The 26,650-nt window shown below is 44.1% G+C and overlaps 1 protein-coding gene across 1 annotated transcript in view; it reads left to right on the top strand.

The window, feature by feature from the left end:
• The window catches only part of ZNF84 (zinc finger protein 84), a 59,601-nt gene that overhangs the window by 3,919 nt on the left and 29,032 nt on the right, over window positions 1-26,650 (top strand). Inside the window, exons 3-5 of the mRNA XM_039222772.1 lie at window positions 7,819-7,945; window positions 8,210-8,305; window positions 13,301-14,531. Of these exons, the coding sequence (XP_039078703.1) occupies window positions 7,819-7,945; window positions 8,210-8,305; window positions 13,301-14,531 (1,454 nt within the window). The remainder of the gene's footprint in view (window positions 1-7,818; window positions 7,946-8,209; window positions 8,306-13,300; window positions 14,532-26,650) is intronic.

Below are 26,650 nucleotides of genomic sequence, written 5' to 3'. Positions count from 1 at the left end.
TTTTTTTAATTTTTTTTTTTTTCTAGGAGAGAGAGAGAGACAGCGTGAGCAGGGGAGGGTCAGAGAGAGAGGGAGTCACAGACTGAAACAGGCTCCAGGCTCTGAGCTGGCAGTCAGCACAGAGCCCGACGTGGGGCTCGAACCCACGAACCGCGAGATCAGGACCTAAGCGAAAGTCGGACGCTTAACCGACTAAGCCACCCAGGCGCCCCTTGCTCTTGCTAAAAAAGAAAAAAACCATAACTATATAGAAAATACAGTGAACGAAAACACATTTACAAAAGCAGTAAGAAAGGTAAAATAAGCGAACAGAATCATATCTTATAAATAGTAAGCAAATAAAGAAGACCAAATGAAAATTTTAAAACTATTGAATAATATTAATAGTTACCATGGTTGGCTAGGTACTTTGTGGGTATGAAGTCGTTAAAGACTTGTGACCCTGCGAGGCAGGTCTGTCTCCATTTTGCAGGTGAGGAAATTGGGAAACCTGCCCATGGTACCAAACTGGTAAAGGAAATAAGGAGACCAGGGTTGCAGAGCTAGAATTCAAACAAAGGAGTATTTTCGGAGTTTGTGCTCTTACTGCCTCTTACATTTTAACGTGAACAGAATTTGCTTGTTTTTGAGCGCACATGTTGATTTAACAAACATTTATGGACTATTACAGCAGGTAATTTTCTAGGGAATATGGGGATGAACAAAATTGTCAGGGTCCACATGCAGAATATGGGAGATGGTCACCCAGTCCCAAGGAGCATCATAAACAGACAAAAACAGCAGTGAATGTCATGCATGTGAAAGAGAGCGACTGGGTGGCTACTTTAGATTGGCAGCCTCTCGAGGCAACATTTAAGTGGAGTCTGAATGACAACTTGATGATCATGAGACAGTGGGTACAGTGGAGTGGAGGAGGAAGCCTTCCAGCCTAGGTTGCATTCCAAGCAAGTGGCAGGTGCCTCTAGTGGAAAGCAAGCGCGGGCTGGAGTGGATAGGTGCACCATGCGTCAGCCAGGGTCGGATTGTGTAGGGCCCTTTAAGTGAGGGGAAGGATCGTGCTGGAAAGCCCTGGGAGATTTTATGTTATGTTACATTATTATTTTGAAACTGTAGAGAAGTTGCAGGAATAGTATGAAAAACTCCTGTACAGTATTGTATATTAAAAAACCTTCACCCAGAATTGTCAACATTTTGCCATATTCACTCTGTCATTTTCTCTTTTCTTCTTATGTGTATGCATACGTGTGTATACACACATACTCATTTTCCTCCCTCCCTCTTTGTGGTTCTAGTTCGTGGCATCGCTTCGCTTCTGAAAGGCAGCTCTGGCCTACACACCTCATCTTTTCCCCCAGTCCTCTCTTCCTTCTTTCCTTCCCTCCTCCCTTTTCCTTCTCCTCTTTCTCCTTTCTTTCCCTTCCCTGTTACTTTTAGTGACACAAATATTCTAGCATAAAAGTATTGCTCTTCCTCTTTCATATAAAACAATTTTTGTTTGCATCCTTTTAGAAAATGGGATTGTAAGTAACACAGCCAAACCCCCTTTGGCTTCCTCTTCTGTCAAGAGGTAGTCAGTAGCGGGTGCCCCATCTCAGGATTATGAGTCAGGCCCCATATTAGGGTGGAGCCTACTTAAAATAAAAGTTTAAAAGTTTAAAAAAAAGATAGTTTGGGGGCTTTCCATCCAGACTTTTCTTTCCTTTTTTTCATTTAATTTTTTTTTTTTTAATTTTTGAGAGAGAGCGAGCATGAGTGGGGGAGGTGCAGAGAGAGGAGAACAGAGGATTGGAAGACAGCAGTGAGCCCAAATTGGGTCTCGAACTCCCTAAGCTAGTTAAGGACTCAGTCCCACAAGACAGCTCTTCTCCCAGCTCAACCACAGGTTGCAAGGCCCAGGCTATTGTTACCAATGTTACAGATGGGAAGTTCCAAAGACCTGCTCCTTAGCTTCAATTGATTTGCTAGAATAGCTCACAAAACTTCAGGACACAGTTACTTATATTTACTAGCTTATTAAAGGATATGGTAAAGAATACGAACTCAACAGCCAGGGGAAGAGATGAGTATGGGGAAAGGGCTCAGAGTTTCCATGCCCTCTCCAGGTGCGCCAATCTCACCTCTCCACGTCTTCGCCAATCTGGAAGCTCTCCGAATCCAGGCCTTTTGGGTTTTCACGGAAGCTTTGCTGTATCGGTGTGGTTGATTCAATCATTGTCTGCTGTTGATTAATTCAACTTGTAGCCCTTCTCCCCTCCTTGGAGACTGGGGGTGGGGAGCACTCTCCCAGCAATCAACTGGCCTTCTGTTCCTTACCTGAGAACCTCCGAAAAGTCACCTTATTAACATAACAAAAAATACCATAATGGCACTTATCAGGAAATTTCCAGGGTTTTAGGAGCTGTGAGCCAGGAATCCTTGGATAAAGACCAAACACATATGAGAAATATGTTTTGGGCATCTGAATGGCCAGATATTTTTACAAATCACAAAATTGCAGCGTACACTGAAGACAAATCGAAATCAAACTAAAGATTTCCGGCGCCTAGCAGGTTCCGTTTTGTTTCCTGTCACCTTTGCACTGCCCTCCAGAGGTGACTGTTTTTTTCTGTTATGTTCAACACCATAAATTTTGCCTTTTGTTTTTTGTTAACTTAATGTAATTGAAATTATAAGTAAAGTGTCTGAGGTTCTATATCAAAGAATAAAATTCCTTTCTCCCTTTAGCTGAATTCTGAATTTTAAGTGTTGAATTTTACCACATTACTTTGTTTCCTCTATTGAGATGACTGGCTGGCTGTTCTCCATTAATATACTAGTGTGACTTCGCTGATAGGTATTTCTGGGGTTTTTTGTTCATTTTGGATTGTCCTTTAATTATTTGGATAAATTTCCTTGTCTTAGTGTTGTGTGTGTGAGTATAGGCCTTATTTTACTTCACTTGTGTTTTTATCCAGATACTTTGATCAGAGTTAATAATAAAGGAGTTAACACTACAGTTTGTGCTGTACTTGCCTTGTTTTGTCTGTGGGGTTTTCTGTAAGTTTGTGTGATACGCTGTGTGGGCATCCCATGGTTTCCTGGCTCAACATCAGGTTAGACATGTTCCTTCCATGTTGGTAGACCTCTTATTTATTTATTTAATTTTTTAAAATGTTTATTTATTTTTGAGAGAGAGACACATACAGAGCATGAGCAGGGGAGGGGCAGAGAGAGAGAGAGGCACAGAACTGGAAGTGGGCTCCAGGCTCTGAGCGGTCAGCACAGAGCCCGACGCGGGGCTCGAACCCACAAACCACGAGATCATGACCTGAGCTGAAGTCGGACGCTCAACTGACTGAGCCACCCAGGGGCCCCGATAGAACTCACTTTTACATGTAGTGTGGGTCCGTTGCCTGTTGGAGGGTAAACCTTTGATTGCTACTTATTTATTTGGTGTTTTGTTTGTTTTAATCTTTTCCCCCCAAGATTTTAAGTAACCTCTACACCCAACGTGGGACTCAAACTTATAACCCTGAGATCAAGAGTTGCATGCTCTTCCGACTCAGCCAGCCAGCGCTCCACTACTTATTTTGTGATCATTGATTAGTCAGGCTTTCTTTTTAAATTCTTTGTGGGCCAATTTTGGTTACTTTTACTTTTTTTTTTTTTAAAGTCTTATTTAAATCCAAGTTAGTTAACAGGTTATTTTTACTTTCTTAGAGAAATTTTGTTTCTTCTAAGTCTTCAAATTTATTGGAACAAATTTGTAAATATAGTTAGGTCTGCTACCATGTTTGCTTTAGAGATGTGAATTCAACACAGTTGGTACTGTAGGGAACAGCGTGAGCTTTCTGTCTGACCTCAGACACCGCTCTTTCCACCATTTTATGATCAGCTGCAGCCCCTCTGACATCTAAACGCCAGGTCTTTTCCAAAGTACAGTGCTATATTGTCATTTTACGTGTTTCTTAAAAATGTAAATCTGCTGTTTTTGGTAGCTTATGGTGTTCATTTTTGTGTGTGGCTGACAAAGATGTTGTGCCCCAGCCCTCAGTTCTCCCCATAATCCCTGTGGGTTTGTGTGTGACTTTGCATTATGATGATTTTTTTTGCTGCGTACATGTCACATTACAGTAGAATTGTCTCTGTATAATAATCTTATGAATTAAAATCTGATTTATGGACTCTGTCTCGGTCATAGTAGTTTTCTTTTTTTAATTCCCTCGTTTCTTTCTTTTTTTTTTTTTTTTTTTGTTATGTGTTTTTGTTTATTTCTCAGAGAGAGAGTCAGCGTGAGCAGGGGAGGGTCAGAGAGAGAGGGAGACACAGAATCTGAAACAGGCTTCAGGCTCTGAGCTGTCAGAACAGAGCCCGATGCGGGGCTCGAACCCACGAACCATGAGATCATGATCTGAGCCGAAGTCGGCCGTTCAACCGACTGAGCCACCCAGGCGCCCCAATTCCCTCATTTCTTGACCAGGCTTGGCCAATAAAACCTTTTTAAAAATATTTTTTTGTCTTTTATTTTTATTCTTATCAAGCTCAAAATATGGTAAAAAGCTTAAAATAAGCCTCATGGTTTGCCCCCACTCTCTGCTCTGCACCTTTCTTCTTCCATCCAGTGTCCACACTCAGCCACTTTGGTCCATGTTCACTCTGTGGCCTCTGCCGTAGCTTTTACACAGTCACATTGGTGTGTCCTGCTTTGGTTTCTCCTCTGCCGCAAAGTTGCTGGCTTGATGTGTGGCCTGGGCGTGATCTGGATGCAGGAAGTCACAGCCTCGTTTATCTCTATCACAACCTCAGATGTGCCTGTCAGCCCTCCCCGTCCTTGGCCCCAGTGGCTGTCTCAGCAGGCATGTGTGATCTCTGGTCACTTTCAGATATTGGGGAGTCCAGTCCTACTCTAACTCCATCTCCTCGTGTCCGACTCTGACCGCAGAGGAGGGATGGGAGGGCTCATCTCTCTACTCCCGCGTCCTGTGGAGGCTCCTCCTGGGTTGGGAAGATCAGTACTTAGGCCAGAGAAGCTCCTGTTGTCAGGTGGTCGGTACCCAGCACGAAGGCGGTTGCTTGGAGCCTGAGACAGGGCCCTTGTCATAGACTCTGGGTCTGAAGTTCTCTCTCATCATAGCAGGAGAGCGGGACGCAGGATTAAAAAAATAGGAGAGATGGCTAATGTCTCGGAAAAGACAAGAGCCCCGAGTAAGGGTCCTTGCCCTGTATTTATTAGGATCAGAAGGCTTACGAAGGTGATGGGCGTGCACAAAGAGACAAACTGTAAACATTAACCTATAGGCATGAGGGAAAGTGGGGTTTTTGAAGATATACAGTGTTTGGGGTTTGGATCAATAAAAAACAAAATCCAGGTGCTGGGCAGATGGTTGTTAATGACAGATAAGGGGGTGCCACGTCTTAGCTGGCCTAGGGAAGAAGTCAGGGGAAAGAAACTCAGGGTTAACAAGACACCTTCTCTTTTGTTAATCATCTCCCCTCTGCGCTGCTTTGCCTACAGCCCAGGAGCCTATAGTCCAGTTTACTTGTTTTGCCTAACCTGGCCCTATTCTCCTGTGAAAGCAGTTTCTCTGCTATAGGACTAAATTGGGGGGCACGTTTGCCCTGCATGCATCTTACCTCACACACCTTTGTACTGGGAGCCTTTGCACCCTTTCCTATGGTGGCCTTTGCCTGTCCCTCTCTATCTTTGGGGTTCAGCACCCCCCATTCTTGGGGTGCCTTTGCACCTTCCTGTTCTCAGGGTGCCAATCGTGTTTACCCAAACTCAGGTGTGAGCATACAATGGCTTTTTATTTCTCTGTGCCTTGTTAACCCATTGGTATAAGCTGGGGGTTGCCTAACCCTATCTCCCACAGGCCCTACCCTGTATTTCCATGCTGTGAAGTGATTCTCACTTACCTCTGCAGGTTCCCCCAGAATTGCATTCACTGTCTCTTCCCTCTGGGATCTTCCTGCAGGCAGTGCTGTTGGGTTAGGAGCCTGTCAAGGGGGATCAGGTTCAGGAATCTTTGGGTATCACTTCTTCACAGCCTTTGCAGAATGTTCCAGAATCCTCCATCTTCAGGAAGTCCCAGAGGGAACTGGTATACCGAAATCTCTGAACACAGACCAGTTCCTCCTGACTGTGGGCTCAGCAGACATCCAGACCATCTCTTCCTTCCCTCCCTTCCCGCAGCAGCCTGCTTCAGGGAATTCTGTCCAGCTCCTTCTCCAACCTCTCATTCCCCTCATTTCTTCTCCCTCAGGCATCTTCACCTTGTTAAAGGGCCATGTCCTTGCTGTCCTCAGCACCCTTCTCTGTTTACCACATCATACCCACTAGGATGTCATCTGGCTTTGTTCTCATTGATGTCCAGAACCCAACCACTGCTTATTATTACTCCAGGGCTCTCATTCTGGCCCCAGCTACCTTCATCGCTTCCAGATCCAGGACCCTCCCTCTCCATAGCAGTCAGAGCGATCTCAGGTGTGAGTCAGATCACTCTGCTCTTGTTTGAGGCCTTCTGATGACCTCTCCTCTCGGAATGGAACCCCAAGTCCTTACCACACCCTTGGAGCCTTGCAAGACTGTGCCTTTGTTTTCATGCAGCCTGGGAGGCTCTTCCTGCAGCAATCTTGACATTCGTTGTCACATCACTTGAGGTTCTGCCCAAATGTTGCCTCACCAGAGGGCTCCCTGATCACTCCAGCTGCTTATGCCTGCTTCCAGAACTCTATCCCCTTACCCTGCTTGAGTCTTGTCTATATAGAGCACTATCACCACCTGCTTGGTGGGTAGTTACATGTTTACTGTCACCTCCCCCTGTAGGAAGAGAAACCCACTAAGCACAGGGACTCTGTCCATGGCTGAGTCCCTAGCACCTAGGACAATCCTGGCACACGGTCAGTGACTCATAAATGCTTGTTGAATGATCCCCTGAGGATCTGTAGCTTGTTACTACCTTTTTGGTCCCAGTAAAGGGTTTATGATGAGCCTACTGGGTGGTTTGCAGAGATACCAAGAACTGCACTTACAGCTTGCACAGACGGAATGCCCCCCACCCCCACCCCCACAGTGGCTCTCCATCCTCTGCGGCTCTTCAGCACGAACTCCAGGCCCAGAGTCTGCTGGAGTGAACCCTGCTTGGCCTCAGTAATGGACCCCCTTTTTTTCCTTTTTTTAATGAAAAAAATTCTTAATGTTTATTTTTGAGAGAGAGCACAAGTCGGGGGAGAACAGAGAGAGGGAGACCAAATCCGAAGCAGGATCAAGGCTCAAACTCCCAAACTGCGAGATCATGACCTGAGCCGCTGAAGTCGGACACCTAACTGGCTGAGCCACCCAGGTGCTCCTTGGCCCCTTGTTTTTAATTTTAATTTTATTTATTATTATTATTATTATTATGGTGCCAGACTGAGATTCAAGATGGTCTGAGCAGCTGTGAAGATGACAGATACTTCGGAGGGTAGACCTTCCCATGTGTTTAGAATTGTTCTCTCCATCTCTGGGCAAAATGTATCCTGGATAATTTTTTTTATCAAAGGTTTGAAACGCTTGTTTTGTATGTAGGTATAGATGTTTATTTTCATCTACAAGACTGAAAGCTTTTTGTGTTCATCCTGTTATTTTCAGGATCAAAAACAGTATCTTGCACATGGAAGCTCAAAATTTTTTTTACTGTTTTTTTATTTGTTTTGTTCTGTTTCATTCTAAAAGTTCGTGCTGAACTGGGCACAGGAGGCGGTCTGTGGAGGAACATTTCTCCTTTCGCAGCTCTTGTACATCTGTCCACATCACCTAATGCAGTGGCATCCGATTGAATGGGATGTATATTATTACAGGGGTTATTGTCATTCAAGGATATATCTATGGAGTTCACCTGGGATGAGTGGCAGTTACTGGATTCTGCGCAGAAGTACCTGTACAGGGATGTGATACTGGAGAACTATAGCCACCTGGTGTCTGTGGGTAAGTGCAACTTCTTTGTTGAACTCAGATCATGAATTATAAATTGCCATCCCTTTTTCTTTTCTTTTATCTACCCTGAGGTCTCTAAAGTACTTAATGATTATGGACTTGAACTTTAGAGGTCAGAGGCTCCTAGTCCCTGTTTGGCCCTCATCTCCTAATTGTAATCTTCCCGCACATGCAAGTGAGTGTTTCCATTTTGTGGTTTAGATACCTGAGTCCCTAGCAGCTTGGCCCACATCCTCTGTGATTTTCCATCAACAGGGTATCATGGTACCAAACCTGATTTAATCTTCAAGTTGGAGCAAGGAGAGGAGCCATGGATAATAAGTGCCAAAGTTTCCCGTCAGAGCTATCCAGGTGGGTGAATGGGAACCAGAATGACGTGGGTTGGGGTGGGAACCAGGGCTTGCACTCAGGCCGTCTTGTGCGGAAGCTTTCCTTTGAAGCCCTTGAACTATTGGGGGGACTCGGGATAAGCCCACAAGCTAGCTCCTCAGGAAAGGAAGGGACCATTGCTCTGTCCACGTGTGGGCTTTTCTCTCTTACTCTGAGGGGCAGGCACACCCCCCCCTTATCCGCACTCTGCTCAGATGCTTTCGGGGTTAGTTTCTTTCCTTCTCATGGTCCTGGGCCGCATCAGCCATCCCAGCGTCTGGAGAGATTCTCCTCTCCGCTCCTCTTGTGTGACTTCGTGCCCTCTGCTCTGCTTGTGTTGACTGTCTTTCTTCTTCCACAGTTAAAGCCCTCAGTCTTTTCATCCTTTGCTCAACATCGTCTTGGGATATTTCATTGCTTCCTTTTCTCAAACTGGTCACTTTGAAATTATAACTGTTAACTTTCTTGGGCACTTTTCTTAAAAGGATTTTGAAACCTAGCACAGTCTCACCTGTGTCATTAAGTGATTTTGTCACCTTACGTTTCCTGGCTCCAATTACTCGTCCCTTTGGAGTCAGGTGGAGGGGTCTGTTTCCCAAATTTACCTGTTCTTTCCTGCTGATATTGTAACGACTGAAAGTCTCTTGCGCTCTGAGGATTTAAGCTTTCTTTCCCCCGTGTCGTAACGTCCCATGGACATCCTCATCCTCTCCCCTTCTGCCCTCTCTTCCTGGCTGTAAGTGCTCGTGCGAGAGCCCAGCCTTCCTCACTCGCTCACGGCAGCAGAGCTGGGGAGGAGCGCTGTGCTTCTGTGCCTTCCCCGCTTGGCTTGCTGCCGCGGTTGCACTCGGACTCCCGCGTCCGGCTCTGCGGGCTCAGCTCGGTGTCCTGTGTCCCTTCTCCTTTGCTGATCTCAGTTCTGCTTCTGTTTTTGGTAGTATTTTCTCCTTGGGCAGTGTCTCCACGGCTCCTGTGGTTACTCAGTTGTCACCCAGACTGGGTCAGTGTTTTCCCAGGCGTGGACAGCTCAAAGTCTTAGCCATTTTTCAGAACTCTGATCTTCCCTTTAGCTGTTCCTGCTGCAGTTATTTTCATAAGTGTCCCTGTCACTAGTCTGAGAAAGTAAACAAGTAGCTTACATCCCGGATTCAACCCGAGTAAACATTAAGGAATTTATGGTCTAAATGACATTTGTCTGCCACAGGATGGCAGCTTGACAGCGGCTCAGTTCAGAAGCCTGGTGATGTCAGGGACCAGGGTGCCACGTGTGAGCGTGGTGATGTCAGGGACCAGGGTGCCACGTGTGCCCCTTTTCTTACCCTCGTATGTTAGGCTTTTCTTCTGTTCAGCTGGGTACCTTCATGCCAGGCATCACATGAAGACACGGGCACTGGATAAGTCCTGTTTCTTTCCAAAAAATCTCTTTCATCAGCCCCCAGAATTTTTCTCTGAAGCTTGGCATCAAGTTTTCTTACAAGCGACATGCCAGTGCCTGAACTCGCTGTGGCGGGAGGGGCGGAGCGGGCGTGGGGGAGCACCACACGGACCATATTCTCACCAGTCAGGGCTGCTGCACGGGAGGAGGGCCGGACCATCGGGAGTGCAGTGCACAGTGTGTGCTAGGGTCCTGCCTTCGAGTATCCTTCACGCTTCCCTTCTTGCCGCCTAGGCGCCTTTAAATATGTGAATGTTAACATGAAGCATGGTCATCGCTTCTCCAGGAAGCGGGATGTCTTCTTATCCTGGGCCTGAGTCCAGTCGCAAGTCCAGACTTTCTTGAGATGTGTGTGGTACCATCAGACAGGCGTGGCTATGGCCTCACAATCTGAACTGATGGGGTTAAAAGATCGACAGTCCATTCTAGACACGTGCAGTGGTGGGGAAGGAACTGGAACCTGTGATAGAAGCTTCTCTCTCCTGAGGGGTGGCTGGGGGGGTGGCACAGTCATCACTGCCCTGTCGCACACTCTCCTCCATGGGAAAAAATTCAAGGAAGGCTTCTTGCCGTAGCTTTGGGTGTAATTCCCTGTTCAGTCTTCTCTTTTTGTCCTGCAGGGCCCCGGGCGCGGTAAGGTTTGGGGAGAATGGCCCATGTCTGTGGGTGCAGATTTGTGGGTATTTAGGTCTAAAGAATCACAGGCTGTTATCAAATCAGGCTTAGGTTCCCTTCAAAACATAAGATTCCGGTCAGTTTTCTTTTTTTCTGACAATTCTGTTAAGCCAGTAACAACAACCAAAAACCGTCCAGATGTGTCTTCAAGCCCGAGAAGTCCACTGGTGTCGGTATTACCACCCCCCTCCCCCTTTCTCGAGTTAGTGGGCCTGCTTTGAGGTACAGACCACACTCCTAATTGCTTCCACGTGAACGGGGAGAGAGGGTTTGGGGGGGGCGCCCAGGAAGCAGAAGCGCTCCCGACTATCCCCCAGGGAACCTGTCATGAGCTGGTGAGGCTGTGCCCCGATGGGTGCTCTTGACCCACACCTGCCCCGTCTTCCAGGCGCCCTGGGTGGACGTCACACTCGCCGTGGCGTGACCGGGCCTCCCCACTGGCCAGCCTTCAGTGTCCGCTCCAGGGCTGTTTTGGCACACCTTCCCTAGAAGGTCCCGTCCATACGGCACGTGAGACCTTTCGGATGCCGCTCACTCCCACTCTTCACTGAGCCGCAGTCTGTCTGCCCGCTTCCTGTCTCCATTCGGATATCTGATTGAGATCGCATGAGAAATAAGATCCAAAACGAAGTCCTTCATTTTTCCTCCAAACTGTGTGTCTCAGTGTTTTCCCCTCTCCAAGGGCAGCACCCCATTTCTCAAGCCTAAAATCTGGAGATAACTAAAGCCTCCCCTTCTCAGCTTCTCCTCCGTCCAGCCCTCTGGTTGAGTCTCTTGGTTCAGTCTCCAAATATGTTCCACATTTGCTCAGCTCCAGGGTTCAGTCTGAGCCATTGTCACATCTTCCTGCATTACTACAGCAGCTTTCTCGGCCTGTCAGCCCTTCTATTTGTTTTTTACTTAACAGCCAAACATCTCTTGAAAGCAGAACATGAAAAGGGGCACCTGGGTGGCTCAGGTCAGTTAAGTGTCCAACTATTACTTTAAGCTCAGATCGTGAGCTGAGATCTCTCAGGGTCATGAGATTGAGGAGATTGAGGCTTGCATCATATGGAGGATTCTCTCTCTCTCTCTTTCTCTCCCCCCCCCTCTCTCCCCCCCCTTCCTTCCCCCTCCCCCGTTTTCTGCCCACTCTGCCCTTCCCCTACTCTCACATGCTCTCTCCCACAAAATATGTTTTCTGGGAATTAAAAAAAAAAAAAAAAAGCAGAACGGGGCAAATCGGTTAGGCAGCCAACTCTTGATTTCGGCACAGGTCATGATCTCATGGTTCGTGGGTTCGAGCCCCACACCGGGCTCCATGCTGACAGCTGGGAACCCAGAGTCTGGTTCAGATTCTGTGTCTCTGTCTCTCTCTGCCACCGCACCCACGCACACGCTCTGTCTCTCAAAATAAATAAAAGCAGAACCTGAATCCAGATGTCCTCTAATTTAAAATCCTTTGGTAAAACTTTTTGCCATGGCCTTGCCTATTTGGTTCCTGCCTTGCTTTATTCATTCAATGGGTTTGAGCTATGCTGACATTTATTCTATTTCTTTCTTTCTTTCTTTCTTTTTTTAAGTAAGCTCCATATCCAACATGGGGCTTGAACTCACGACCCTGAGATCAGGAGTTGCATGCGCTACCTACTGAGCCAGCCAGGTGCCTTATGTTTTGTTTCTTAACTGTGCCAAGTAGGTTCCCTTCTCAAGAACTTTATATGTGCTTTCCCTTTGGTTTGAAATGCTCTTGCCTTAATTTTTCTGTAGTTAACTCAATCTTCTATTTTTTTTTCAATTTGTGAACTTTTTTTTATGTTTATTTTTGAGAGAGTGCAAGTAGGGGAGGGGCAGAAAGAGAGGGAGCAGAAGATCTGGAGTGGGCTCTGCGCTGACAGCAGAGAGCCTGACACAGAGCTTGAACTCATGAACTGTGAGATCATGACCTGAGCCCAAGTGGGACACTTAACCAGCTGAGCCACCCAGGAGCCCTGCTAACTTCGTCTTTTAGCGTCTCATTGTACCTGTCTGAATGTTATATCCTGGTTGCTCTGTATTGTTTCAATTCACTTTTTGAATAATAAACACGTAATGACATTCAGATATCTGATAAATGACATTGGCTCCTAAGTGCAGGCTAAGCTTAGTAAGCCTCTGTTTTAGGAACTCTTTTTGTGCGCCTGGGTTGCTCAGTTGTTTAAGTGTTTGACACTTGGTTTTGGCTCGGGTCATGATCTCAAGGTCCCTGAGTTTGAGCCCCACATTGAGTTCTGCTCTGACAGTGCAGAGCCTGCTTAGGATTCTCTCCCTCTCTCCCTCTCTCTTTCTGCCTCTCCCTTGCTCATGTTCTCTCTTTCTCTCTCTCAATATAAATAAACTTAAAAAAAAAAACAACCATTTTTAATCACTGCTAATTTGCCATCCATTCCATAATGGGCTTTGGTTTGACGCAGTTCCTCATGTTCCCTAGCTCAGAAAGATGGCACATGTACACTTGGCCAGTATTTCTTTCGAACCAGTGTCTGAGGCCTGTTATCAAAAAAAGACTCATTACATGGGAGTTTTAAAACTTTCAATAAATAGGGGCGCCTGGGTGGCTTAGTAGGTCATGATCTCGCGGTTCGTGGGTTCGTGCCCCGCGTCGGGCTCTGTGCTGACTGCCAGCTCAGAGCCTGGACCCTGTTTCAGAGTCTGTGACTCCCTCTCTCTCTGACCCTCCCCTGCTCACGCTGTCTCTCTCTCTCTCTCTCCTAGAAATAAATAATTAAAAAAAAAATATTTTAAAAAATGTTTTAAAAAAAACTTTCAATAAAACAAAAAAAACCCTCTCTAATTCGATATCAGCTACATATGATGATTAAAAATATGTGTATGTATTTTTTTCCTAGAAGATTGGAAAGAATGGTACCAGAAAAATCAAGATGAGCTTGAAAATGTTGAGAAAAGCTATGCTTTTAGTGCGTTTGGAAAACTTCATCTGAGCAGAACCCAACTTTCTTCAAGACAAAGAATCCATAAGTATAACACACATGGAAGAAGCTTGACACAAAACTCAGGTTCGACCAGAAACTGTCTGAGAAAAAATCCTGATAAGTTTCATGGATATGAAGAATCATATTTTCTTAAGCATCAAAGAGCTCATAGTATAGAAAAAAACTGTGTGTGTAATGAATGTGGGAAAGCTTTTCGTTGTAAATCACAGCTGATCGTCCATCTGAGAATTCATACGGGAGAGAGGCCTTACGAATGCACTAAATGTGAAAGGGCGTTCAGTGCCAAGTCAAATCTTAATGCTCACCAGAGAGTCCACACGGGAGAGAAGCCCTACTCCTGCGGCGAGTGTGGGAAAGTTTTCTCTTTCAGGTCACAGCTCATTGTCCATCAGGAAATTCACACGGGGGGGAAACCATACGGTTGCAGTGATTGTGGGAAAGCCTACAGCTGGAAATCACAGCTCATTTTACACCAGAGAAGCCACACGGGAGTGAAACCTTATGAGTGTGGTGAGTGTGGGAAAGCCTTTAGTTTGAAGTCCCCGTTCGTTGTACACCAGAGGACTCACACGGGAGTGAAGCCCCATAAATGCAGTGAATGTGGGAAAGCCTTTAGGAGCAAGTCCTACCTCCTGGTTCACATCAGAATGCACACAGGCGAGAAACCTTATCAGTGCAGTGATTGTGGGAAAGCCTTCAATATGAAGACACAACTTGTTGTTCACCAGGGAATCCACACAGGAAATAATCCTTATCAGTGCAGTGAATGCGGGAAAGCCTTTGGTAGGAAGGAACAACTCACTGCGCATCTGAGAGCGCATGCAGGGGAGAAGCCCTACGGGTGCAGCGAGTGTGGGAAGGCTTTCAGCAGTAAATCCTACCTCGTTATACATAGGAGAACACACACAGGAGAGAGACCCTATGAATGTAGTTTCTGTGAGAGAGCCTTTTGTGGGAAATCACAGCTAATTATACACCAGAGGACTCACTCAACAGAGAAGCCCTACGAATGCAGCGAATGTGAGAAAGCCTATCCTAGGAAGGCTTCACTTCAGATACACCAGAAAACTCACTCAGGAGAGAAACCTTTTAAATGTAGTGAATGTGGGAAGGCCTTCACCCAGAAGTCGTCCCTCAGTGAACATCAGAGAGTTCACACAGGAGAGAAACCATGGAAGTGTTCTGAATGCGGGAAATCCTTCTGTTGGAATTCAGGGCTTCGTATACATCGAAAAACTCACAAATGAGAAATTGAAATGAAGTAGATGTTAGAAACTTTCTCACAGAAGTTGATCCTCAGGAGACCAGATGATAATATAGATGGGTTGTATAAGCAGGAAGTCCTAAAAATACACTCCTGCCAATTAAGTCCGAGTGAGGCGGTCGTATTTGGAATGAATGGGCAAAAGCTTTGAGAAAGAAGTCCTACACGTCTCTGTGACCAGAACTGAAGGAATGAGGAGCAGTGACATCAGATGCAGTAGCATCATTATGAAGATAAAATTCAGAGAATTCCTATTTAAAACCTAAATTTAATCAGAAAAGCATTTTCGCATAGAAAATGTGTTATATATGGAAAGTCACATTCCAGATTTGAAGCTATGTTTTAGAGTGAAGAAAATCTAAATTATAAGTGGTAGCTTTTTTCATGGTGGAGTATAAAGTTTTTATTTTAATATGTAAATAAAGTGATGGTTGGGAAATGGCAAGGAACAGATTCTGAGGATTGAGAGATACTTAGTGTGACTTTCCTGAGTAACACTAAGTAGCATTTTTTACATTTTTTGGTATTTTTTAACGTAACTTGCTAGACATATATTTGGTAGTTTGTGGAATAACACCCCCCAATATTCTCCATATTAAATGCTATATATCAGTATTGTCTCTTCATTTCTTACCAATATAACAAATAATGTGGGTTTTAATAAATGAAAAGAGGGGCACCTGGGTTGCTCAGTCGGTTAAGTGGCCGACTTTGGCTGAGGTCATGATCTCGCAGTTTGTGGGTTTGAGCCCCGCATCGGGCTCTGTGCTGACAGCTAGCTCAGAGCCTGGAGCCTGTTTCAGATTCTGTGTCTCCCTCTCTCTCTGACCCTCCCCTGCTCACGCTGTCTCTCTCTCAGAAATACATTTTTTAAAAAACATTTAAAAATTTCAGTAAAAAATCATTATAAAAAAATAAAAATAAAAAAATAAATGAAAAGATACTGTTCCGTAAATGAGTACTCAGCAATGTACATAAGTGGGCCTGGCAATTATTATGCAGGTTTTGCTTAAGAGACTCATTGTAATGAACAAAGATTATATTTTAGCATTTCAGTGTCTGCTCACTGGTAAGAACACCCTAGTTTTCTCTGCAGAAGTACCTCCCTGATGTGTGTGCTCTCTGGTTGGGGTCTTTCCGGGCATCTACCCACCAGCCATTGCTGGGTAAAGGAAACATCTATGCTAGATTTTGAGTTTCTGATTCAGTCTCACATGAACCAGAAGGAAAATGTGGGAACTAACTCACTCTTGCCCCAGAGGTGAGACCATCAATTACTTCCTGCTCTACTGGTTTCCCAGAATAACTCTGGGTGCTGTCCCTCTGCCTGTGTGCTTCCTCCTCTCCAAGAAAAAGGTTTCTTCTGCTAAAGTTAAGGAGAGCGAAAAAAAAAATTTTTAAGATCATTCATTCATTTTGAGAGAGAGGAAAAGCACAAGTGGGGAGGAGCAAAGAGAGAGGAAAGAATCCCAAACAGGCTCCACAGTGCCAGCGTGGAGCGGGTCATGGACCCTGACGGGGGGGGTGGGGGGGCTTCAACTCAGGGACTGAGAGATCATGACCTGAGCCGAAGTCAGACACTCAGCTGAGCACCCAGGTCCCCATTTCTGTGTGTATGTGTTTTTAATGTTTGTTTTTAATGTTTATTTTTGAGAGAGACAGAATGCAAGCAGGAGAAGGGCAGAGAGAGAGGGAGACAGAATCCAAAGCAGGCTCCAGACTCAGCTGTCAGCACAGAGCCCCGTGTGGGGTTCAAACCCACAAACTGTGAGATCATGACCCGAGCCGCTGAAGTTGGATGCTTAACCAACTGAGCCACCCAGGTGCCCCTATTTATTTATTTACTTTTTAAAATTTTTAATGTTTTATTTATTTCTAGGAGAGAGAGAGAGAGACAGCATGAGCAGGTGAGGGTCAGAGAGAGAGAGGGAGACACAGAATTGGAAACAGGCTCCAGGCTCTGAGCTGTCAGCACAGAGCCCGACGCGGGGCTCGAACCCACGAACCGTGAGATCATGACCTAAGCGAAAGTCGGACGCTTAACCGACTAAGTCACCCAGGCACCCCCCCTATTTATTTATTTTTGAGAGAGTGGGGGATTGTGGTTTGTGGAGGGGCGGAGAGCAAGGAAGACAGAATCCCAATCAGGCCCCGCACTCAGACCCTGACGCGAGACTTGAACTCACGAACCGGGAGATCATGACCCAAGCCGAAATCAAGAGGATGACAGACACTTAACCGACTGAGCCACCCAGGCGCCTCAAGGAGATTGAATTTCTGGGGCACCTGGGTAGCTCAGTCGGATAAGCATGTTGACTTCAGCTCAGATCCTGATCTCACCGTTCGTAGGTTCGAGCCCATGTTGGGCTCTTTGCTGACAGCTTGGAGCCTGGAACCTGCTTCAGATTCTGTCTACCTCTCTGCCCTTCACCCCCTCATGCTCTCTCTTAACAATAAATAAACATTTTTTTTAATGTTTTTTTTCCTTATTTTTAATTTATTTCTGAGAGACAGAGTGAGCAGGGGAGGGTCAGGGAGAGGGGGAGATAACAGAATCTGAAACAGGCTCCAGGCTCTGTGCTGTCAGCACAGAGCTAACGTGGGGCTCAAATCCACGAGCTGTGAGATCATGACCCAAGCCGAAGTTGGGCGCCTAACCGACTGAGCCACCCAGGCGCCCCTAAAAAAATTTTTTTAAAAAGGAGAGTGAACTTCTATTTTGTATAATTCAAAGATTTTAATAAATTGTCACTTTGGAGTAGTGTATAGGTAACAAAAGTGGGCTTTTTTCCTGAGGAAGGAAGAAAAATCAGACTCTTGTTTACGTTCCAGTATGGAAACCTGTGAGCCTATAGTATGAAATCGTGTCCTTACTTGTGGACACCAAGAACCTTGTAGCCCCTGATGATTAGATTTGGAGAATACTGAGGGACTTGCCGAAGAAGAGTTTTTTAATATATGAAGAAATATGACCCGGGAGATGGGGTGGCTACTCCTGGTCATTCATAACCCTTAACTAGTGACGTGAAACCCTGAAATCTCAAGGAAGAGTATTGATTGTGACATTTGACTTGCTGAATTAAGCCGTTCACTTCATGTCCTCACTGATCCCTGATGTAAACAAGTACTGGTCTAGAAAAAGCTGCATCTTGATGATTCATACAGAGATATCTGACAGGAGTCTGAGGACTCAGCCTAGCAAACTCCTAACAGAATTCACTGGAGGCTCTAGAAATACGTAGCTTAGATGTCAGCAAGCTGCAGCTAACTGGTCACGTGCAACTTGCCTGTATTTGGATGGATGGCATGCCAAGAAGTCCTTATGTTATTAAACGGTTGCAAAAAGAAACTACTTCACAAATTGAAAAAATTATTTGAAATTCAAATGTCAGCATCCATAAATCAAGTTTTATTGGGACATAGACATGATTTTTGTATTCTCTGGCAGCGTTTACACTATAATGGCAGAGTTATGGCAGATACTGTTGCCCAGGAAACCTGCCAACTCCTGACGGAGAGCCCCTTCCCCTCCCTGAAAAAGTGGACCGTGACTTGCAAGAGCAGGTTTATTCTGCCAACACCCCAGGGCTCATTACTACCAATTCTGTGCCCAAATCTGTTCTTATAAGATCCTAGTCGTTGGCTTAAGTCTCACCTTTATTGTCTAGTTTTCACGTGATTATTTCTGTAAAGATACTATTCGCTCATTAACTTCACATCTTGAGGCCCTGGGGGCTAAGAATCCAGTGCATCTTCCTTACACAATTCAGACCCTAAGTTTGCCGTCTTGCTCCCCCTCACCAAATCCGTGTCCTTCTCACATGCAAAACACACCCCGCCCCAGCCCAGCACCCCCTGAAGGCTTAATTCACCCGAGCATCAACTTGAAAATCTCATCTAGGGGCGCCTGGGTGGCTCAGTCAGTCAGGGGGCGTCCGACTTTGGCTCAGGTCATGATCTCACGGTTCGTGGGTTCCGGCCCCGCATCAGGCTCTGTGCTGAATGCTTGCTTAGAGCCTGGAGCCTGTTTCGGATTCTGTGTCTCGCTCTCTCTGCCCCTCCCCTGCTAATGCTGTGTCTCTCTCTCAGAAATATAAATAAAAAGAAATTTTAAAAAATCTCATCTAAATACCATCTAAATCAGATGTGGGTGAGACTTGGGGTAGCTTCATCCTGAGGCAATATTTCTCCCCATTTGAGAACATGTGAAACCAGACAAGTTCTCAGCTTTCAGCATACAATGATCAACACAGGCAAAAGTAGACCTTTCCATCCCACAAGGGAGAAATCAGGAAAATGGGCTGTGAGTCCCAAGCAAGTCCAAAATAGGGCAAATTCCATTAGATTTTAAGGCCTGAGAATACTTCTCTTTGGCCAAATGCTGTGTCCTCTGAGCCCCCTGGGGTCGTGGACCAGCTCTGGAATTGAAAAGGTGACTTCACCCTCTGGGACCAAGGAGGGGGTTCTACCCCCGGGGTCGTTCCGGCCCGTGTGCGCATCTGGATAGCGCCGCAAGCCCGTTTTTTCTACCTGTAGAATCCCAGACATCCAATGACTTTCCTTCATTCGAACCCATCTCTGTCCGCTTCAGTCCGTGTTGGTAACATTTCTGCTGAGTTGGTTAATGGATTTACAAGTCCCACACCTAATTTCTCTGTTCCACCACATCCTTGTTCTCTCCAGAGCGTGCTTTTGCATTTTTTGCAGTATGAATAAGCTGAGAGTCTTCCAGATTTGTTTTAACAATTCGTTCTTCAGTGTATTCTGTCCTCCCAAATTGTACCATTAGCAGCAAGAAGTCAGGCCAGGCCTCTATCATTCTGCCTAGAAATCTCTTCAGCTAAACATTCCAGTTCACTGTTTTCATTGTTTCTGAATTCTGCTTTTTACCAAATGCTAGAACACAGTTTAGCCATGTTCTCTGTCACTTTATTACAAAAATAATTTCTTCTCCAATTTCTAGTAACATGTTCCTCACTTTTACCTGACTCCAGAAGAACCTTTGGTTTTCGTGTTTCTACCAACAGTATCTTCAGAAGGCAGTCTAGGCTTTTCATATTAGGTGCCTCAAAATTCTTCCATCCTCTGCCAAATCCAAACCTGCTTCCACATTAAAATATATAATTTATTTTTTATGAGAGCGTGGGAGTGAGCAAAAGGCAGAGAGAGAGAGAGGGAATCCCATGAGATGCAGAGGGAGGGAGAGAGAATGTAGAGCCCAAGCTGGCCCGATGCAGGGCTTGAACTCAGGACCTGTGAGATCATGACCTGAGCCGAAGTCAGCCGCTTACCTAACTGAGCCACACAGGCGCTCCTGCTTCCACATTTTAAGGTATTTGCTGCAGCAGCAGCCTATTTTCCAGTGCAGAAAATTTTTATTCGTTCGCTAGGCTGCCGTAACAAAATACTTCAAAATGAGTGATTTAAGCAACAGACACTTGACTGTGATACGGGTCCAGAGGTTACAAGTCGGACAACAAGGTGCCCACAGAGTTGTTCTCTCTGACGCTGAGAAAGAAGATTCTGCTGCTGTCTGCTCTCTTTGTCTTGTCCATCCCTTTGTCTCTTCACATAATTTTCTCCCTATGTATGTCTATGTCTGTGTCCAGATTTCTCCTTTTTATGTGGATACCAGTCATATAGGCATAGGGCCCGTCCTAACGACCTTACGTAAACGTGATTATCTTTGGGACATCTGAGTGAGTGGCTCAGTCGGTTGAGCAACTCTTGATTTCGGCTGAGGTCATGATCTCATGGTTCATGGGGTAGAGACTCGGATGGAGCTCTGTGCTGACAGTGTGGAGCCTGCTTGGGATTCTCTCTCCCTCTCTCTCTGCCCCTCCCCTGCTCGCTCGCTCTCTCTCCTAAAATAAACAAACTTTAAAAAAGATATGATTATCTTTTTTCTTAAGTTTATTTGTATTTATTTTGAGAGAGAGCAAGCAGGGATACTGAATCCAAGTTTTCTCTTGGACTTTATTAGGACTACTGATGGAATTACACAATTCAATTACAGAATTGAATAAGTTCTGTGTATTTGATAATAGTAATGCATTTATGTTCATTTTCTTAATTTGATAACTTACTGTGTTAAGATAATGGAATCACCTTCTTGGAGATAATCACTGAAGTGTAGAGGAGTTATGTCTGTCAGAAAAGTACGTTCTTTCATAGAGAAAGCAGACATAGTAAAATGTTAACATTTGGGGAATATAGGTAAGATGTATTTAGGAATTCTTTACTATTCTGTAAATTCTATATTTATGTGATTTTTTAAAAACTTTTCATCAGCATCAAATCATTTCTAATAATAAAAAATGAATCATCATATCAGGTCAATATATCCAAATCAATTCTATTTTCTGCATAGAAATGGGATTTTACAAAATGGGATCTAATGAAATTAATCCATTTAAAAGAATATTAAAACACAACATGTAAAAATAAATCTTGTGGTGTTGGAGATGTTCAGTATCATGATTATGGTTATTGATACATTAACCGACACAGGTGTAAAACTGAGTAGAACCTAATACATGAACAGAGTGTAAGTGAGACTGGAGAAATCTTAATACGTACTGTGGGCCATATTAATGCCAATATTCGGACCGTGATACACCATAGTTTTGCAAAATGTTAACATTGGGGTAAACTGGGCTAAGTATGTAAGGGGTTTCTTTCTATTATTTTTTACACTGCAGGTGAATTTACAATTATCTCAATAAAAGTTTCATTTAAGATAAATCTATTAAAGATGTAAAAGGAGAATGAATATTATATAGTCAATGAAATATTATATACTATGACACAAACAACAGCTGAATAAAGCACATGTCTAAGTATTAGATACATAATACTGAGTGGTAAAAGTCACTCTCAGAAGGCTATGCAGAATCCCATTGTTGGAGGCCAAACTAAAGTGAAATGGAATTACATGTTATTGAGGCAGGCATGTGTCTGTGGTAAAATGGTGAACCTGTAAAGAAATATTTATTATGGTGTCTGTCTCTGCGGAGGAGCAGCAAATAGAAGCTGCAAATTCCTTGTAATTTCTTGTTTCTCAGATTGAGTGACAGAGTCATGAACGTTCATGAGAAATAACTTGTAACTAATGTTAGATGAAAAGAGGACATAAACACAATTTAGATTTTTAAAAATTATAGAATACTAAGGATAACCATGTGCTACAAAATATGAAAATTTAGATAAAATTTCTCTGTTTTCTTGCAAATTGTATATGACCAAAACTGACCACGCTGAAAAAGCAAGACTTACTAAATCAGTAACAAATAAGTAAATTGCACTATAGTCAAAATGTCCCTCAATGAAATGTAGCAAGCTTAGATAACTGAACAGTAGAATTGTACCACATATTAAAGGACTCAATCATCATTGTGTTGTACAAGCAATGTTAGAAAATTTTATTTTATTTTTAAATGTTTGTTTATTTTGAGAGAGAGCACAAGGTGGAGGGCAGAGAGAAAGGGAGAGAGAAAATCCCAAGCAGGCTCTGCGCTGTCAGTGCAGATCTGGACGCACGGCTTGAGCTCTCGAACATTGAGATCATGACCTGAACTGAAGTCAAGATTCAGATGTGTAACCAGTTGAGTCACCCAGGCACCCTAGTGTTAGAAAAAATTTTAAAGATAGATTACTCCTAAATTAATTTTATAGTCCTAGTATAAACTTCACACCAAATCTGGATAGAGACCATAGAAAAACAATAATGATTATAGGCCAGTCTAATAGATGAAACTTTTCTGGATAAAATGGAATCCAGCTTCTTTCCCCACACATCTGTATATGTCCATGTAGGCTGAACTATACGAAATTACTGATATTTGGCCATTTTTTTACATATGTGGTGGATTTTGCTTTCCAAAGATGGCTATAGCCAAGAGCCAGCCCCTTCTTACTTCCTCTTCTACAATGTGGCTGAGCCACTCCTCCCATGGAGAGTTCTGTTTGCTGGTGGTTGCCGGTAGCCAGCAGAATGTGGTGAAGGGCTGCTGCATGTCCCCTACCCCCCCCCCCCCACACACACCCCAGAAAGACAATGCAGCTCCTGCTGTCCTGCCTGGAGTACTTGTTCTTGAATCTCTGGGGCTGCCACGTGAGCAGTGCATCGAGCGTGGGGCTAGGGGTACCTCTGAGAGTCCATAAAAAGAAATGACATAGATGGTCTCTGAGGCTACATGAATAGAAACAGGCTCCAGGCTCTGAGCTGTCAGCATAGAGCCCAACATGGGGCTTGAACCCATGAACCATGAGATCATGACCTGAGCCAAAGCTGGGCAGTTAACCTACTGAGCCACCCAGGTGCCCCTCTTCTCACTACTTTTAATAAAATACATGAGGAGAGAGAGAAACTAAGAAAAGAACCATTTCCCGGAGGAGTCTTTTCAGCCAATAGAGTGTCATCGAAGTAAGAAATGCCCCCAGGGACTATAATATCCTTAGGTAAGACTTCAGAGATATGTAAGGGGGTACCCAGTGAGCCCCTTCAGACAGGAAAAGTGCTTTCCAAGGGTCTCGGGACTGCCTCTGTGGACCCTCTCTCTTAACACAGCTTCTAAGAGTCTTAAGGATGTGGTCTCACAGAAGGAGCTCAGAGAGTCCACAGCAGAGGAAGTCATTTCCAAGATATTTTGGAGGATGTGGCTTTCACCTAATTGATACATAAAAAGCCCACAAAGCCCCCACCACCACTTCCTATGTATCTCTCGAAACAACACAAACTTATAATTACCAAACCCCTTCTCTACCAAAGTACTCCTAAAACAGAAGGGGGGGGGCCTCCCGGGGGGCTCAGTCAGTTAAGTGTCTAACTCATGATTTCGGCTCAGGTCATGATCTCACCAGTTCGTGGGGTTGAGCCCCATGTTGGGCTTTGAGCTGATCGTGGAGGCTGCTTGGGATTCTCTCTCTGCCCCTTTCTCTCTCTCTCTCAAAATAAATAAACTAAACATTAAAAACCCAGAAATTTGGGAGCTCCCCTTTTTAAGAATAGAAGCCAAGCTTTCAATAAGATAAGCCATGGTATTAGCTGGTGAGTTCTAATAATCCAGTTGCAGATCTGGTAGAAAATCATTTTGAAGAAAATTTTATTACAACTTCATTTCCCAAAAATATTTTCCATTACTTGAGGTTGGAGACATCCTAACTAAAGAGTTGTCATGAGTTTCATGAATGTCTAGTTAAAAAAAAAAAAAAAGAGGTAAAATTGCAAAGTTAGTAGAAAAATACAGGAGAAAATTATGGCATGGCTAATTGTAGTGTTCACAGCAAAAAAGAAAATGGGGAAAAAAGGAAATTGTAACCTGAAAAATGGTATAAATACACATACACACCATAAAGTTTTAATGTTTATTTATTTTTGAGAGAGAGAGAGACAGATCACGAGCAGGGGAGGGACAGAGAGACAGGGAGACACAGAATCTGAAACAGGCTCCAGGCTCTGAGCTGTCAGCACAGAGCCCAATGCAGGGCTTGAACCCATGAACCATGAGATCTTGAACTGAGCCGAAGTCAGATGCTTAACCGACTGAGCCACCCAGGTGCCCCCAGCACCAAGTTTTAAACAGCCATATCAACTTTGACTGAAAAGGACAAACCCTATGCAAAATAAAAGGAGCTCTTACGACTGCCAACTTTTGGGGTCAGGAAGAGACTGAAAAGGATTTCTTCTTGCAAACGTGGACCACTTTTTATTAATAAGGAAGGATGACTCAGGTCACAGAATCCAGGGCCAGAGGTTGCAGCCAAGAGCTAGGAAGAACTCCAAAGGAACAGGACCAAACCCTAATGGGTGAACTGGTAACACGTCATTAGTGGGATTTAGGAATTTCTCTGGATCAATGACTCCGCGGTGAGGACCCTATTGTCCCTGGTTTTGAATTCGGGTGTCTGTAGTAGGTTTTCCGCATGTGCTCCACTATTGTATTTTGGGTGTGCAAGATGAAAATGACCTCCTTTAACTTTCATTTCCTTAGATGCCCATCTCCAAATATAGCCACCCTGGGGGTGTGATTTCAAGGAAGGAGTTTTGAAAGGACACAAATATTCAGTCCATAGCATATTTAATAGGCAGTAAGAAAATACACTAGGGGAAAAAACTTCACCTTCATAATATCATTAGGAAAGCTAAGCTTCTTAGGAATACATCTGATACAATGTTGAATTTAAAATGAAAACTCTCAGGGCGTCTGAGCCACTCAGGCTCAGTCGGTTAAGCCTCCAAATCTTGGTGTTGGCTTCAGGTCATGATCTCGCAGTTTTGTGAGTTCAAGCCCCACGTCAGGCTATGTGCTGACAGCCCAGAGTCTGCTAGGGATTCTCTCCCTCTCTCTCTCTGCCCCTCCCCAACTCGCTATCTCTCTCAAAATAGATAAATAAACTTAAAAAAATAAAATGAAAACTATCTAGGAATAAGTCTCTTAAAAACTCCATAAACAGAATTTATGAATAAAACAATAAAATGCTACTAATGTTCATAAAAGAACTGAAAAATTCAGGGACACCTGGCTGTCTCAGTTGGTAGAGCATGTATATGACGCCCCATGCTAGGTGTAGAGGTTACTTAGATAAAAAATCTTTAAAAAAATTTTTTTAAGGAACTGAAAAATTAAGGGGCACCTGGGTGGCTCAGTCAGTTAAGTGTCTGGCTCTTGACTTCCACTCAGGTCATGATCTCACAGTTCATTGGTTCGAGCCCCACATCAGGCTCTGTGCTGACAGAAGCATAGAGCCTGCTTGGTTTCTCTCTCTCCCTCTCTCTCTCTGCCCCTCCCTGCTTCCACTCTATCTCAAAAATAAAATAAAAACATTTAAAAAAACTGAAAAATTCAAAGATACACTATATTGATGGAGTTGAGTCAATATAATGAAAATATTTATTCTTAGAAAATATACATTTCAGGAGTATAATTCTCACAGCTGTTCTTTTCAGTTTCCCTGCCCAATAGTTAAGAGTATATGATTTTTTTTTTAGTAGCTGTATAAATGGCTAAACAAATGTAAGAGACAAGTCCATGTGATAGTCTTAATCAAAATGAGAGTCCTGGAAGTTGCATTTTGCATTTGATATCTGTTTGGAGTTTTAGAGCCATTGTGTTAACAAATACTGTATGTAGCTAGGAAAAGGTGCTTTTTACTTTTTTTTTTTTAATATTATCTTATTTATTTCTAGGATAGAGAGAGACAGCGTGAGCAGGGGAGGGTCAGAGAGAGAGGGAGTGACAGACTCTGAAACAGGCTCCAGGCTCTGAGCTGGCAGTCAGCACAGAGCCCGATGCAGGGCTCGAACCCACGAACCGCAAGATCATGACCTAAGCGAAAGTCGGACGCTTAACCGACTAAGCCACCCAGGCTCCCCAGGTGCTTTTTACTTTTAATCCCTTTGATCAATATGGCTTTTGGATTAACCAAATTGGCTAATGGATCAAAATGAAACCTGTCAATGTGAATTCATTTATTGACCTTGCTACTTGTTTTTGCTAGAAATGTTATTAATGTAATAAATATCAACGTGGGAGATAAAAATATATATATACATTTCATAAAATTCCAATAAAACAATAAAAAAAGGGAACAGTTCTGTCCCTTGAAATGGGACAGCATCTAACATTTTCAGAAAAGTTTACAGGCCTCAAACTTTGCAAGACAATCATGAACAGGCACAGGTAGAATGAGTTTCCCTTCCAGATATAGGAGGTTTTTATTAAGCTAGAATATTAAAACAATGTGGTACCTATACAGTGAAAGACGAATCGGTGGATGGAACAGAAAACATTCCAGAAAGGGTACCTTGGGCATATAGGAACTTAGGACATGAAAGAAAGTAATTTATAAGCATTGAGGAAAGAATGTGCTATTTGATACTTGGTGTTAAGGGCTGAATTGTGCCCCCCCTTTCAAATTCATACGTTAAAGTCCAACCCCAGCACCTCAGGAAGTGACTGTATTCGGAAACAGGGGCTTTA

Source organism: Hyaena hyaena, unplaced genomic scaffold, assembly GCF_003009895.1.
Source record: "Hyaena hyaena isolate Hyena2069 unplaced genomic scaffold, ASM300989v1 scaffold_1186, whole genome shotgun sequence".
In the NCBI taxonomy this organism is placed as follows: Eukaryota; Metazoa; Chordata; class Mammalia; order Carnivora; family Hyaenidae; genus Hyaena; species Hyaena hyaena.
The sequence above is the reverse complement of the archived record's forward strand: the minus strand, read 5'-3'. Positions and strand labels throughout refer to the sequence as shown.